This window comes from Saccostrea echinata, unplaced genomic scaffold, assembly GCF_033153115.1.
Source record: "Saccostrea echinata isolate AGI-Se365-2 ecotype Australia unplaced genomic scaffold, CSIRO_AGI_Sech_v1 ptg000010l, whole genome shotgun sequence".
NCBI classification, from domain to species: Eukaryota; Metazoa; Mollusca; class Bivalvia; order Ostreida; family Ostreidae; genus Saccostrea; species Saccostrea echinata.
The window spans coordinates 10,767,655-10,783,680 of NW_026889759.1; the positions used below are offsets into that span (position 1 = coordinate 10,767,655).

Consider the following 16,026-nt stretch of genomic DNA (forward strand, 5'->3'; position numbering starts at 1 on the left):
CAAAACTTATTTGGTAAAACAAAGAGAGATATAACTCTATAATTTTGGTAAAAACTTGTGTTTTTCACTACAGAAATGAAATATGAAGATAACGAACAGTATTCAATCTCAAAAGTCCAATGAAACGATACAAAATAGGAGCAGAGCAAACACAGACCTCAAAATTTAGAGGTGGGATCACGTGCCATGGAGGAGTGAGCATCCCCTGCCGTGACCGGTCACACCCACAGTGTGCTCCTTGTCATGATCGGGGGGGGGGGGGGGGGGGGGGGGGAATCCGTAGACAGTTCAGTGTATAAATAATGGCCTAACAATTAGCATGAAAAAGGTCAGTCAGCATTCAACAGAAAATATTTTTAAAACATCTCCATCCCCCCCCCCCCCCCCCCCTTATGAAACAAAAATCCATTTTACAGGTATGTTGATTCACTGGGTGGGGGATATATGTTTACAGACAAAACAGCAAAAATAGTCATTTTATTAGCAATTTCATATGAAGTTGCAAATAAAAAAAATGTACTTTATCAATCTTGTATGTTGAATTTTACATAAGTTAAACAAACAGAAAGATTTAAGGGTCGTTTATCCATTTCCATGCATATTTGAAAATCTGGTGATGTTTTAAAGTCTGTGATTTCAATGGATAAAATTTTCTACCCCCCCCCCCCCCCCCTTATGAAAAGAAGTGTAATAGAGCAATTAAGTTATTGACTCTGCATGGTTTCAAAATTATTATCAATTACTAATGAACTCTTCTTTGTATTCAAACAAGTTTTAATGGCCAAAATGCCATTTATATTGAATTAGATGGGTGTAAAATTTAGGCGGGAATCGAGAGTTAGTGTGCATAGTTCTTTACTTATTTAAAACCTAAGGGCTGATCACTCTGCTGAAAAATACCACAGAATTGGTACTCTTTTTGTGTGCCATGTATAGAGGTCTCTTAAAGAAAAAGATGAATACATTGAGATGAGTTAAGACTCTATTTTAACTTGGCTAGAACAATCAATTTTTTTTCTGCATGAATATTGATTCATTCATCTGTACTTATTACAGAACTCTAATGTGAAAATAAAATGAAAAAAAAACCCAAAAGAAATACTTAGATTTATTTTGACAACCTTTCTAGAAATACAGGAACTTGCTGCATGAAATTGTATATAAGCATGTGCAACATACATGTATATTCACACTATATTGTCAAAGCAGTCACAAAAAGGGTATCTTTGCTACGTTATCAACTTGTATATTTTCAATACATGTATATTGGTGTGCATAATGCATGTACATATGTATACATGCACATTCATCTTTTTTCTAGTTAACTGAATATTCAGTCAAACAATGTGAGGATTAATGACTATAAAATTTGACAACCTCCATCCCTATTACATGTTCAAGTATATGCAAATACTGCAGAATCAACTGTAACTACACATAGATGTGTACTAGAGTTTAAAAAAAAAGCATGTCTACTATATGTATTGTGTTTAGTTCTTCTGGATTTACTTCATGAAGCACCATTATTTCATTCTCTGTATGGCACATATGTTGATGATTTTTCCAGTCTAGCTTTGCCAAGATCTCTTCTACAGAATTTATTTTCAAAGTTACACCAGTAACTAACCCAGCTTAAACAACTATAAAAAGTAAATTTCACTGGACAATTCTAAAGCTTTGGATCACGGAGTAATGGTTCCTTGGTCACACAACACCAATAATTTGTCCAGTTAAAGCTAATGCATGTATTGACATTTCACATCCACGGTTCCCAGCCAACATAAACCCGACCTAGAATGTTTGGGTCGGTGGCTTGATCGATCAGTGCTGCCACCTGTTGTTCTACTGACAGGCCGGTGTCGTTAAGCTGTGCTCGTACATTCTCCCTCTTGTCTCCCTGAAGCACCCTCTCCATGGCAGGGAATGCTGCCTTCTTGAAGTGACCTAATTTTAACTCAGCTCTACAAAATTACAGGAAATATATAATCACAAAAGGGTCCTTTTTAGGAAAGACGAGCAAAATGGGTTTTATAAGGATAACTACACGTACCTGGTTACACTGACTGGGTTGTCTCCCATTAGCTTTCTTTTCATATACTCTATCTTTTCTTTTGGGTACCACATCACATCCTCTTCCTCAGGTGATTCTAAAGAAGAAGGGCACAGCTTTCAGTGTTTTGGCAATTGTGATAATCTTTCATGAATTTGTTGAAATGAGATTTCAAAATTCTTTAAAGAATTATAGGGAAAACTTACCATCTCCTTTCATTTCATTCATTTGTTTTTCTGCATTTATCTGAAATGAAAAGAAAAAGTTCTTTAAGGGATTTAAAACTGTATAATATATATATATATTTAAAATTTACCTACATCTGAATTCATTTTCCACACACTATTGGTCTGATTACTATGAATAAGGCTTTGTTAAAATGAAAATGACGCTGAACTGACCAGCCAATCAACTGATGGTTCTTTCACAAAAATGTCCATGGTATTTAACAGCAGGTCACAGTTATTTCTGAGTGCTCGGAGGGTGTGGATCATTGTGGATTCCATTAGACCATGAACCTGTAGTGGCATCATCAGGTTACGCAGCTGTCGAGTCAGGCGGAACGGCATCAACTCAGGAATAGGCAGGAACTGCAATGAATTTATACGATTACTTGTACTAGGAATAAAATGAAAATTTTCATCATATTCTCAAAAGTGCCGACCCCTTGTTAATAAATATTGGTCAACAACATTAATAATTAAACACTTGAAAGTTTTAAAATACAGCTGGGCAAATGTTTGTCATATCTACATGTATGTTGTTTCTTATTTTGACTGTATACCAACATGGTGATGTCAATAAATTGAAATGAATGTTCCCACTGTGTTCTGTCCAGGCCACTTTGAAATTTTCGGGTCTCATGCCTTAGATTTTTACAGTAAAACACTGCTTATCATGATCACGCTTATAATGAGTTGATTCTTGCAGGGAAATGATTTTCATTCCTCCTGGCTTTAAAATACATGTGAATTTATAGGTTATAACAAACTTCGTTCATAAGGAAGCAAAATTGTCCGTCCCTGGCACTTCGTTCTAAGTGAGTTTTAATGTATAATACAGTTGAACTTCGGTATCTCGAACATGGATATCTCGAATACCATGGATATGTCGAAGTCATTTTGAAGTCCCAACTACTTATTCCTTAAGTATTTTACCCTGGATATCTCGAATCCTCAGTTATCTCAAAGTATTTTCTTGGTCCCTTCAAGTTCGAGATAACGAGGTTTGACTATATTTGGTTTTCCTTGGTAGAGTTTTTAATTTCAAATAATATTAAGAATACATACATTTGTAGTTAGGATATCAGGGATTTATATTATGGAAAGAAATAAACATTTTATTTAATTTTCAATTTTGGCCTTTTACCAGGACTCTTGTGTCCTATCATTCTTTGTTGAAAATTGCTGCTGTCCGTGTTGTTACATGCATACTTACCTGTGTAGCAGAGCCAAAGGCATGGCCAAAATCAATGCCCACTATCTCCCCATTCTTTAAGTTCACCATAAAGTTGGACAAATGACGATCACCAATCCCGAGTATGTACTGACAAATGGAGATCAAGGCATGAGTCGAGGCACACTTACAGCGGAGGACATGGAATGCTTCTGGGGAAGTGCTCATCTTGTGGAAAGCACGCCTACAAAACATTGGTGAAATGTCCTTTAGAAAGTTCAAGTCTTCATGGTGTAGAAAATTACTGTGGAACCTTTTACCGTTCCATATTATAGTAGGAGGAGAGAATGATATGCAAATTGCACAATGCATATATACCGGTACTGCATTTTTTATGCTTATTAATGTCTATCAATGAAGACCAATGGGCAGCAATGCTCATCTGAGTCACCTCAAGCTCCAGTCTTAATACACATGAATTTTATAATTTGTGGCTTTGCTCTTTTAACAGATTTTGAAGATTTTACTTAAACACCAATGATAGTGTTATCCCTATGAAAAATATTTTCAATTTAAAGATCCTAAATGAAGAACTGTAGTCTTCCTGTTCTTCCCAAAAAGCTTTCTACAGATTTCTCTCCCATTATTAAGATGTAAAAATTTGTGGTCTGAACCCATTTTAGGACTATCAGTTGCACAAATTTGAATGTACATATTCCATATGGAAGATTGTCACTTCTTACAATTACTGAGTAGACTTTCTGTGACTTTCCAAAGATTTCATGACACTTTGTTACTTCCACTTGGAAAAGGGCATTGTTAGCTCGAGTGAACATATCTGATCACATGTTGTCTGGCATCCATATGTCTAGCTGTTCTTCTGTCTGTCCATCTTTAAACTTGACACTTTTTTGACCTCTTCTCAAGAACCACTGGGTCAGTTATAATCAAAGTTGGCACAAAATATCCTTTGGTAAAGGGGATTCAGGGGATTCAGAATTGTTGCAATGGGACATAATCAAGAAAAGGTTTTGGTCATTAAAAATTCTTCTCCTGAATCACTGATCAGAGAAGTTAAAACTTATGTGAAAGCTTCTTGATATAACGTTGGTTCTAAATTGCTCATATCATGGACCCAGGGTAGGGTAGGGCTACAATATTGGATCAAAGTTTTACATGGGAAAATATAGGACAAAGTCTTTAGAACCCGGGGGGCCAGAAAAGATGAAACTTATAAGTAAGCTTTGTGATATAATGTAGATTCTAAATTGTTCAAAATCATCTCTCTCTCCTCACCCCCACATAGGGTGGGGCCATAATAGGTGATCAATGTTTTACAAGGAAATATGAAGGGAAAAAACCTTTGAAAATCTCAAGTACCATTGGTTCAGAAAAGATGAAAACGTATGTGAAAGTTTCCTGATATAATGTAGATTCTAAATTGTTCAAATCATGGGCCTCAGGGGTAGGTTAGGGCCACAATAGGGATCAAAATTTTACATGGGAATATCTAGAATAAAATCTTCTCAAGAACAGCAGGGCCATGACTAGTGATATTAATATAGACCTTGGGTGGGGCCACAATAGGGGATAACATTTTATATGGGAATATACATAGGGAAAAAATCTTTTTATAAAGTCTTCCTAAGAACCACAATAAAATCATTCTTTTGCAATCATTTCAACCTTGTGTCGATTCACTTTTTTTTTCAATTATTGGTTAAAATAAGGCTAAAATTTGGGATCAAATTTTTTAAAATGGATGAAAAACAAAATAAGGCCATGTTCATCATATTATTGCATCCTCATGTTGTGTGGATTCAGAGACTCCTTAGAGTGAGGTGGCCCACAATATGGGGTAACAATTTTTCATGGGAATAAAGTGTGGGAAAATCTGGAGTACAACAAGGCTAAGGATACTCTGGTGAGCATTGTGGCCTTTGGGCCTTGTGTTTAATTTTAACACACTTCCAGTTTTACTAGTGGAAACTGCAGATTTACTTTAAAAAGCCTTTTTGTTCAAATTAAGGGGGTCAAAAATGTGAAAAGTTTACAGACGTACATGTACAGAGGAACCAACAAAATGAGGTGCTCTTAAAACTGTTTCCTTGCTACAATATTATTGAATATTTCTTCCCCATCTTTCATTAATCAGGCATAAAAAAATGTTCACTGCATTACATAAACAAGGGCATTGAGTGATTAACATCTTGTAATGTACCTTGATAAATCCCATGGCACACAACTTTCTTTCTTCTGTAGTTCTCGCTTCGTTTCTGTCATATTATATTTCAGGTACATCTGCATGTAGGCAGGAATTTGATCTTTGTTTAGTTTCATTATCCAAGTAGTGTGAAGGTGCATGGGTCCTTGCCTAAAATGAAACATATTTAATTCATGCTTATGATACTGTATCCAACTGTATTTTTGCTGCAGTTTTATTTTTGCTGCTCTCAACTTGGGATAGAACTGTAAAACAACCACTAAAAATAATTTTTAAGTAAAAAAAAAAATAATTAAAATGAAAGACATCAAAAAAAAAAAAAAAAATCAAAAAGAACTGAAAACATATTATAATAATGAATGAAGTCAAAGCACTTTGAAATATCAGTTGATTTTGTTCATCATTTAAAGTGGAGCAGTCTGCAAACAATCGAAATTTTATCAATGTGGATCTCAGGCTGAGAAGATGAGTAACAAAGCATTACTCAATTCAGTCTCAGACTTGTATCACTATCATATAATAATATTACACCTGAGTTGCCATTTTTCTTTGATTATCATGGTGGGATACGTCATGGTGGTATAATTTACTTACTTGCTGTGCATGAATTTGGTTTCCTGGTCTGTGAGATTGGAATACAGGAAATCTTTCAGTGGTATAGTGTTGTTCATCCATTCTATAAGACCAACTCTGAAATAAAATGTTGAAAAACTATAATATACATGTACATATTCAAAGAAAATAATTACTGGAAAATTTGCTTCCATACTTGACTAAAGATTATCTCCTACTCATGTCAACCTCTGTATGTGAGAAATGTGGACAACATTAATCTCTTTGTTGTCTCTTCCATCAGATAACATATATGGTAGAAAGATGGGGAAATAGCCAATGGATCTAAAATGTTTTAATGTCTGATCTGCATAGTAAATCTTCTGAACTGAGTATGTTAGTGAGTCTTGTGACTTTCATTCTTTTGACCAGAAAAACTAGCAATCATTCACCCATCAAGGTGAATTTGCATATGAAGTTTGATGACTATCAAGCAAAGTATTCTTAAGATATTGATTAGATGACAGTGATATTGAAACTTCCTGACCTTTGACTTGAAAATCAATAAGGGTTATCTGCATATTATTTTCAACCTGTGTTTAAAGTTTGAAAATTATCAATTAAATGACATGTTAGGTACTGCTTGAACAACATTTATTGCAAATGCAGCAAAAAATAAAATTAGAACATAGATGACCTTTCAACCACAAAATCATAAAGGTCATCTGACACAGGCAATCAGTGTATGAGGATTGACAAAGGATTTTCAATGTATTGGTTCAACAGCATTGACCTACTGACTTCCCAGCATGTGTAGCATTACGTGTTACATAGGCTCCATTTTTTTTGAAAAGAGGGAGGAAGGGCATAAAATTTGCATTTTTTGACTTCCTCTGTTTACAAGCTAGATCACTCTAAGATCTGGTTCTATATTTAAACTGATTAGTTTCACTTTTAGGTTCTTCTGTCCTTCATCAGAGCCCAGTTCTATACTTAAGACTAGTAATCTTGGTGTCATGGGAATGACTTGTTAAGTTTTGATTTTTTAGATTCCTCTGTTCACAGGCCAGGTAATTTACAAGACCTTGTATTTAGACTCACCTTGGTGTCATGAGTATAACTTGAAAAGTGTTTATTTTTATATTCATCTCTTTATGGGCCACACTACTCATGTGGTACTTTATTTTGACTGACGTTGGTGTCATTGGAATGACTTGGTAGGGTTTGATTTTAACGTTCCACTGTTTACAGGCTGGGTCACTCTCAAGGACCTGGATATAAAGTTTAGACTAACCTTGGTGTCATTGGAATGACTTGGTAGGTTTTGATTTTAAGGTTCCTCTGTTTACAGGCTGGGTCACTCTCCAAGACCTGGTTCATCAGGAAGAAGAGTTGTTCTATCCTCTGATCCTGCCTTAAATCCTCTCCTCCCTTCACAAGGTAATGGTACTCCCTCTCATCATTTCCACGAATCGTTATCCTCTTTGGTTTACGTATTGAGGTCATAACTTTTACCTAGCAAGGAGTTCACATCAATTTACAGATTCCTATCCTCCACTTTCTCAACTTAAACTAATTAATATCCTTTATATAATTTAAAATTATTCTTTGTATAAGAATGATAATCATAAGACTCCCTGCTCTTTGACTTAACAATACAATTCGCTTCCAGTTTTTGGAAAAAAATCTTCCCACTCACCCTTTGATCAAATCCAACCACTTTGATGTGATACTCGGGCAATGGTTTTGTCACTCCATCGTACTGACCTGACGATACAAGATACTGGTTTACAAATTTTGAGGAAAAAATAAAATTGAACATACTTATTTAAAGAACTAGAAATATGTCCATAGGACATGAATGCCCCTCCAAGGGTTCATTAGTAATGCAATATGAAATTTTGTATTAGTGTATCTTTGATGAAAATATCTTGAATCGTTTCTTCAAAACTGAGTTTTATACACAGTGAATAATAAAGTCAAAGGTTATTGGGAAAGTCAAAGATAAAAAAAAATGCTTACATAACAAGCATTCTGAGAGTATTGCATTAGCAATACTAGTCCCCTACCGGCAAGTGTAATCTGGTTCCCGCTAAGAATTGAAAATGCCATAATTCCGTCAAAAATGAATGAAGCGGGACAAAATGCTAACTTGATTTATAACTAATCAAGGTAAAGCCACATACCAAAAATCAGCTCAATATCTACAAGCGTTTAGAAGAAAATTGCGGAAAACCCGTAAAAATTGAAAAGGCCGTAATTCCGTCAAAAATCAATGAAGCGGAACGAAATGCAAACTTGATCTGTAACTCCTCAAGATACACTCACATACCAAAAATCAGCTCAATATCTGCAAGCGTTTAAGAAAAAAGTGCGGAAAACCAAGTGGGACAGACTGACAGACAGACAAAGGGACAGACAGACAGACAGACAGAGGGACAGACAGACAGACAGACAGACGGACAGACAGACGGACGGACAGACTCAGAGGAAACCTATAGTCCCCTCCGGTTTCACCGGTAGGGGACTAAAAATATTTTAAATAGTTTCTTTGAATCTGAGCAATATGCAAATTTAAGAAAAGTGAGGTAAAGGTCAGGAGAAGTTCAAGGTAAACATTTTTAAATATAATGCAGTTGAAAAACTCTCACTAATATGTATCAGCATAAGGGTGGGGCCAAAATAGGATTATATAGGGAAAAATCTTTAAAACTCCTCGTCAAGAACAGCAAAATTGTGATGAATCATATCAATGTGGAAGCCTCCTTTGGAATGCAGAATCATTTTTGATCAAATCACAGCTGCTGTGTATAGGGTGGAGCCACAAAAGGCATCAAGTTTGATAAAATATTGTTACGTTCCGATAAGCTTACCTGTGAAATTCGGATTAACTGTTGTTGACAAGTTCTGAATAAACAGACCCTGAACCTGATGTATATAAACTACTAAAATATTTGTCAATGAACAATGAACGAAAGAATTGAACAATAATTGATTATTTGAACTTTATCAATTTGATTTATGTATTGTAATTACAAAGCGTTATATTGTATATGCTCTATATAGGTACAATGTTATTTAGTGATTTTAGTGGTTAAAACCCGCTAACTTACAAATTAGATATTGATTGTGACGTTATTTGTATCTGACGTTTATATGTCATCATAACAACTTTTGTCTATAAAAGACAGCTGTTTTGTGTTTAGAAGTCAGTCTGCAGTGGGTAGCGACTCTGTATACTTCAGTCTGCAGTGGGTAGAACTCCGTATACTTCGGGTGTAAGACAGTGGTATATTTGTACAAACAGTACCAAGTCTATGTATGCGAAATCATTAGTGAAGAATCATTTAGAGTAGAAACGTCCTGGATTGACCATTGGTTCGTCATCTTTGTATTAACCAAATAACATTGTACCAACCAAGTTTATCATTGTGCTTATAACTGAACCATTTGATCGTCTTAATAAATATAATAAACTTTACAACGTGTTATTCATCACGGTTCTAGTGCAGATATTATAGTGAACTAAAATTTGGTCATTTCGCCAATTATTTAGTGGACCAAAAATTGGTCGTTATTCCGATTTTATATAAATTTTGTGGACAACCATTTCAACCTTGACCAGTTACCAGAAACCAACAGCGGCCCACGATTAACCTTATACCCTCGGTTTCGTTACAATATCTTGAATAGTTTCTTTGAAACTGAGCTAAATGCAAAGTGTGATGGAAGGACAGAAGGATGGAAGACAAGACAAATACTATACCCATTCATTGTGGGGCATAAAAAATTCTATCAAAAACTATTAATTAAATTCTGAAATATTATTGAAAATCTTTTTTCATTCACCTGTTTTAATGAAAAGGCCTGTAAGACATATTTCTAATATGCAGAAACTGCAAAACAGGTTATTATCTTGCATAAAATACAATTACATATCAAAATGTTATGAAGATTTTTACACACCTGGAATTTCTAGATCCTTGCCCTGAATGCTGGGGTTGAAATCTGACAACCATTGGCAGTAATCCTTTAGCGTTTCTGGGGGCTTCAAGTTATTCCCCTTCACTTCATTTGTCATGTCTGTGTAGACTTTCTTGTAAGCATTTACAAATTTCTGTTTTAAAAAAAGTGAGAACACGTTTCTGTCTTGTAAATCTCAGTGATCAAAATCTCTCGATGAATGCACTATATTGACTTGGGTTGTCTAGGAAAGTAAAGAAATAACAAGAGGCCCATGGGCCACATCACTCACCTGAGCACATTGGCTAGGAAAAAGCACAAATCAGTTCAGTATTGAAAAGATTACTGGGGGGGGGGGGATGAATTCTAAACAACCTGATGATGCTTCCGTGTCAATATAACAAATGGCTTTGTTGTACTTGAGAAGTTTTTCAAAAAAATTCCCATATATTCCTTTGTAAAAATTTGATCCCCCATTGTGGCTCCTCCCTTTCCCAGGGGTCATCATTTGAACAAACTTGAATCAACACTACCTGAGGATGCTTCCATATCAATATGACTAAATATAGCTTTTCTGAACTTGAGAAAAAATATTTTTTCTATATATTCTTATGTAAAACTTTCAATCCCCCATTGGGCCCCACCCTACCCCTGGGGGTCATCATTTGAACAAAATTGAATCAAAATGACTAATCATGGTTTGCAGTTCTTCAGAAGAAGATATTTTCCTATATATTTCTATATAAGACTTTGATCCTCCATTGTGGCCCCACCCTATCCACGGGAGTCATGATTTGAACAAAATAGAATCTACACTACCTGAGGATGCTTCCAAATAAATATGATCAATCAGGGCTTTGCTGTTCCTGAGAAGAAGATTTTTTAAATTTTTTCTATACATTTCTATGTAAAACTTTGATCCTCCATTGTGGCCCCGCCCTACCCCGGGGGTCAAGATTTGAATAAATTTTAATCTATACTACCTGAGGATGCTTCCGTATAAATATGACAAATCTGGGCTTTACTGTTCCTGAGAAGAAGATTTTTCCTATATATTTCTATGTAAAACTTTGATAGTCCATTGCGGCCCCGCCCTACCCCCGGGGGTCATGGTTTGAACAAACTTGAATCTACACTACCTGAGGATGCTTCCATATAAATATGACTCTTAAGAAGATTTTTAAAGATTTTTCTTATATATTTCTGTGTAAAACTTTGATCCTCCATTTAGGCCCCACCCTACCCCCCGGGGTCATGATTTGAACAAATTTGAATCTACACTATCTGAGGATGCTTCCATATAAATATGACTCATCATGGCTTTGCTGTTCTTGAGAAGAAGATTTTAAAAGATTTTTCCTTTATATTTCTATGTAAAACTTTGATCCTCCATTGTGGCCCCACCCTACCCCCGGGGGTCATGGTTTGAACAAACTTGAATCTACACTACCTGAGGATGCTTCCATATAAATATGACTCATCATGGCTTTGCTGTTCTTGAGAAGAAGATTTTAAAAGATTTTTCCTATATATTTCTATGTAAAAATTTGATCCTCCATTGTGGCCCCGCCCTACCCCCGGGGGTCATGATTTGAACAAACTTGAATGTACACTACCTGAGGATGCTTCACATGAGTTTTATCTTTCCTGGCCCTGTGGTTCTTGAGAAGAAGATTTTTAAATGATGCCATTATTTTTTCACTAATTCCTTATTATCTCCCCTTGAAAGAGGGCATGGCCCTTCATTTGAACAAACTTGTATCCCCTTTACCCAAAGATACTTTGTGCCAAGTTTGGTTGAAATTGGCCCAGTGGTTCTTGAGAAGAAGTCAAAAATGTGAAAAGTTCACAGACAGACAGACGGACGGACAGACAGACGCCGGACAAAATGTGATCAGAAAAGCTCACTTGAGCTTTCAGCTCAGGTGAGCTAAAAATTTCAACACTCATTTGATGAGAAGTTTTACATATAACTATGAGACTAACATACAAACACTACTTCAAGAAATTTAGCTGCAATATTTAGAAGAATTGATTCTGTGCTTATATTATTTTGGCAGAAAATTAATTGACAGCCGAATTGAATCCCTAATGATGTGCTATTGTTTAGTAATAAATCAGATATGAAGGATTTTCTGAAAACTACTTTTACTTCTAAATAACTATGGTCAGTAATTTCTAGTGTTTTTAAACTTACACCTAATGTCATATCCATAATTTTTTCTCCATCTTTTCCAAAGCAACTGTCAACATCCTTCTTGAATCTCTGTCAATTAAAAGAATAACCCTTGATGGGAACATACCATATTCAAACGTTATTTTCAAATGCCATGTGGTGTGCATACTAAGTTTGATACCAGTCTCCAAAAACTTCATTCAAGTACATGTACTTACCTCTGCAAACTTTTTGGGATATTTCCCTTTGTCCACTGTGCTCAAGGTTTCCTCAGTCTGAGATCTTTGGCTTGCTCCTCGACCCACAGTCTCGTTAAGCTCAAGAACTTTCTTGTACATGATCTGAAATTCCTGCCTCATGGCTTTTTTATCTGGTTTCTTCTTGTTGAATTTCAGTCTTGTGTCATCAAACCAGTCCTTTAATAAGGAAATACATTAATGTAAAAATTCATTTCCTTTTACCAGCTCTTAACTACATCACCAGGTGTCTCACATGTGCATCAAATAACAAAATGTGAAAGGATATTACATGTATATAAGCATACATGTACATGTATATCACATAAAAAACACTTAAAAATTAACTGCTTAGTTTCTATGTGAGGGATTAAGAAATAATATTATTTTCATTATCTCTTTCTAACTCTTTGTCTAAAAGCAGAATGGAACAATATTCAGCTCCATCACATTTTCTCACATGCAAATATTCTTTGTGAAATGTTAAGAGATTCAGTAAAAACTTTTCTGCCGATATGAAACACTAAATTTTTTTGTAAAAGGGAGATAATCTAAGGAAAATACATGAATGCATTGTTTTCACTGAACCTTGAAAATTTGATCGGGTTGACTCATGTGTTCCAGGGCTGAGATGAACTTTGACACCAAAGGAAGCTGATCATCTCCCAACTTATCATTCAGGCTACAAAATATATTTACAATTATGTGTATTCATTTTATCTAATAAAGCATGTATGTTTCTGTATATGTTGAAAAAGGAAGCTTTTCTCTCAGAAGTCATAATGAGGCAGTAAAAAAAAATCTGTTACTTAGTACAAGAGAAGAAGAAAAAAAATCAAATTCTAATAAATACATGCAGAGATAAAAGTTAGCAACAAGAATTTCAACCTGAAATACATTAACATGTACATGTATGTTATTACCTTGCAATAAAAGCTTCATCTTTTTTGTCTGTAATGTTGTATCCCTCACTGCTCAGCTTGAAGGGATAAACTACAGCCTATGTAAAACAATATGTCATATTATCCAAGAACACTTACACAACTCCTAGTCTTCCAGATGAAACAAAATTTTGATTCAGTTTGAACAGACTTTAAATAGACACATATGAGATCTTGAGATACAATGGCACAGACCTGTGGGTAGTTTTCGGTAAGTTCCGTCAGAATGTGGTGTACAGTGCTGCCCTCTGGTTTATCTAACAAAGCCATCATCTGACTAATCCACATAATGAACATCCAGCAGGGAACCTGTTTACTCTGAACATTAAAAGAAAATAACTGATAAAACTCATAATCACAAAAAGAAAATAATAGTGTTTTCAAATTAGCAAACCACTTGTTACAAAATCATCTTGCCCCCATTTTTAAATTTGTATGTCTGAAAGCATTATATCAGGTAAATGAACTGGTATAATGTTTTTTTTTAAAACCTTTTCAATAAAAGTGGAGCGAATTTCTGGATACATTTCCACCAACTGCAGTAACCGTGGAAATCTCTGTCTGGCCTCCATAGAATCAAACTTCATAGCATTCAGCAGACAGACAGTTATGGTTTCTGGGAAGCTCTTCAGACTCTCTTTAGAAAGCGATAAATGTTCCGTCTCTGATTAATACAAAATTTCAATACCATTACTCAGACTCCACATTAACCAAGATAAGAAAATAATGTGATTCAAACTGAGGCAAACAGCAGAGACCAAAAGCTTAAACATATGTTTGAGACGGTAAAAGAGAAATGAGTAGTATTCATAATACAGTGTATAAGAAAACGTGTTGCAGCGTGGATTTTAAAATCCAACGTTATGAAAAAACAAGTGACCTTCATCATCCACAGCCATTCTGAGGAACTTATTACAGTACTGGGACACAGCTAGATATGCCTCTTCTAAACCATAGCGACAGGTCCTTGTTGATCGGCCATCATAGGATAAAGCTGTCTTCATCTGCTTGTATCCTTCATCAACAAGGCATTTAGCTATCTAAAAAGACAAATCGAAATTGTAAGAGAGATTTTTCTTTTAAATACTAAAACTATGCAACATCTGTATGTTCAAAAAGAAAAGTCATAAATACACATGTACATATACATGTATCTTTGAATGATTAAAATTCCTGATTAATTTTTTAATGCCACTGTGATACATATGTACACATTGTTCTAATTACCTCTCTCTGGTCAAGCTTGGGAACCTTGATCATGGACATAATTTTCTCTGAGTTTTTGTCACTAAGGCTACTAAAGCAGTTTTCACTAAGTACTCCTTTAGTCAACAAGCCATAAGCTTGTCCCATCAGAACAAAATGTCTGCGCCCTAACCCAGGCTCTCGCCTAAGGATTTGGCTGTCCTTAAATTTACCTACCAATTAAGAAAGAACAAATTATTTCTCATATGTGATGTAAAAATTAATGTTCACAAAAAACTTATAAGGGGCCAAGTAATTTTATGGAAAAGCTGTTTAGTGTTATTAAATATTGCCTAAAATATCAACAGGACCTATGATGGCTACACATCTAAACTAGATTTATCCAGGAATGATACTCTTCTCAGGGGCACAATCAAAAACATCTCATTTATATCCACAGAGACACCATATCTGAAGGTAAATGTTGAGCTTAACCTTGTGTCTACAGACATACAGATGGGTGAACTGAATGAGGATAGAGGAGATAAGATAAAAGGGAGGGTTTTCTTCTTAAAAGTCTCTGCTTTATGACATCATGAATTACATAACTGTTGTCCTGCATCATGAAAATGTCCTCCATAATGGTGAAACATATGCTAAAGTATTTCAAATAGCAAGTATTATTGGTAGAACTTTTAATGATCTTTACAGATTTCGTTTTCTGTATGGAGGGATGTGCTTATTTTCAAAGTTTCATGTACCCTAAAATCACATATTTTCATGGGGTAAAATTTTCATCGATTGAGGAAAAAATATGGGTTCATGGGGATTTGATTTCGTGGATGAAGAATAGTTGTGTTGTTAAACATAGGAAAATTTACATTGTGGTGGACATGAATTCGTGGGTCTCTTCCTACCTTGAAAACAACGAAAATTAAACCCCATGAAAATTAGTGATTTCACAGTAGATGTATTCCAAAACAACATTTCTCTATGAAAGTCATGAATATAGAAATTTCACAAGCCCTGATATCCAGTTAGTAAATTCTGAAAGGGAACTTTTCTTTAACAGAAAATTAAAGTATGAAGCCGGCTTGTATTTCATTTTAATGTGTGAAAATTAATAGTAACTGACGATTGATTTATAGACATACTTTCAGGGCCATTTTATGCATTAACTTATCCTTGATCCTTTTTTTTTCAGTAGATAGTGGGGACTAAAATACAGTAAACTTCTTTTATAACATACTTGGTTATAAAGTATCTCTGGATGTAAAGTAGCCATTCTGTAGTCCCGGCAAAGT

The 16,026-nt window shown here is 35.1% G+C and overlaps 1 protein-coding gene across 1 annotated transcript in view; it reads right to left on the bottom strand.

Annotated features, from left to right (window-relative positions):
- Positions 1 to 1,093: 1,093 nt before the first annotated feature.
- Positions 1,094 to 16,026, bottom strand: part of LOC133184381 (DNA-dependent protein kinase catalytic subunit-like) — a 53,350-nt gene continuing 38,417 nt past the window's right edge. The window contains exons 78-95 of the mRNA XM_061319434.1: positions 14,765 to 14,955; positions 14,418 to 14,577; positions 14,029 to 14,201; positions 13,733 to 13,855; positions 13,520 to 13,596; positions 13,185 to 13,278; positions 12,579 to 12,776; positions 12,382 to 12,450; positions 10,188 to 10,338; positions 7,921 to 7,988; positions 7,516 to 7,736; positions 6,264 to 6,359; positions 5,667 to 5,819; positions 3,488 to 3,689; positions 2,452 to 2,640; positions 2,257 to 2,296; positions 2,051 to 2,147; positions 1,094 to 1,961 (exon numbers count right to left, since the gene is read on the bottom strand). Coding sequence (XP_061175418.1) covers positions 1,757 to 1,961; positions 2,051 to 2,147; positions 2,257 to 2,296; positions 2,452 to 2,640; positions 3,488 to 3,689; positions 5,667 to 5,819; positions 6,264 to 6,359; positions 7,516 to 7,736; positions 7,921 to 7,988; positions 10,188 to 10,338; positions 12,382 to 12,450; positions 12,579 to 12,776; positions 13,185 to 13,278; positions 13,520 to 13,596; positions 13,733 to 13,855; positions 14,029 to 14,201; positions 14,418 to 14,577; positions 14,765 to 14,955 — 2,507 coding nt within the window. The 3' untranslated portion in view covers positions 1,094 to 1,756. The remainder of the gene's footprint in view (positions 1,962 to 2,050; positions 2,148 to 2,256; positions 2,297 to 2,451; positions 2,641 to 3,487; positions 3,690 to 5,666; positions 5,820 to 6,263; positions 6,360 to 7,515; positions 7,737 to 7,920; positions 7,989 to 10,187; positions 10,339 to 12,381; positions 12,451 to 12,578; positions 12,777 to 13,184; positions 13,279 to 13,519; positions 13,597 to 13,732; positions 13,856 to 14,028; positions 14,202 to 14,417; positions 14,578 to 14,764; positions 14,956 to 16,026) is intronic.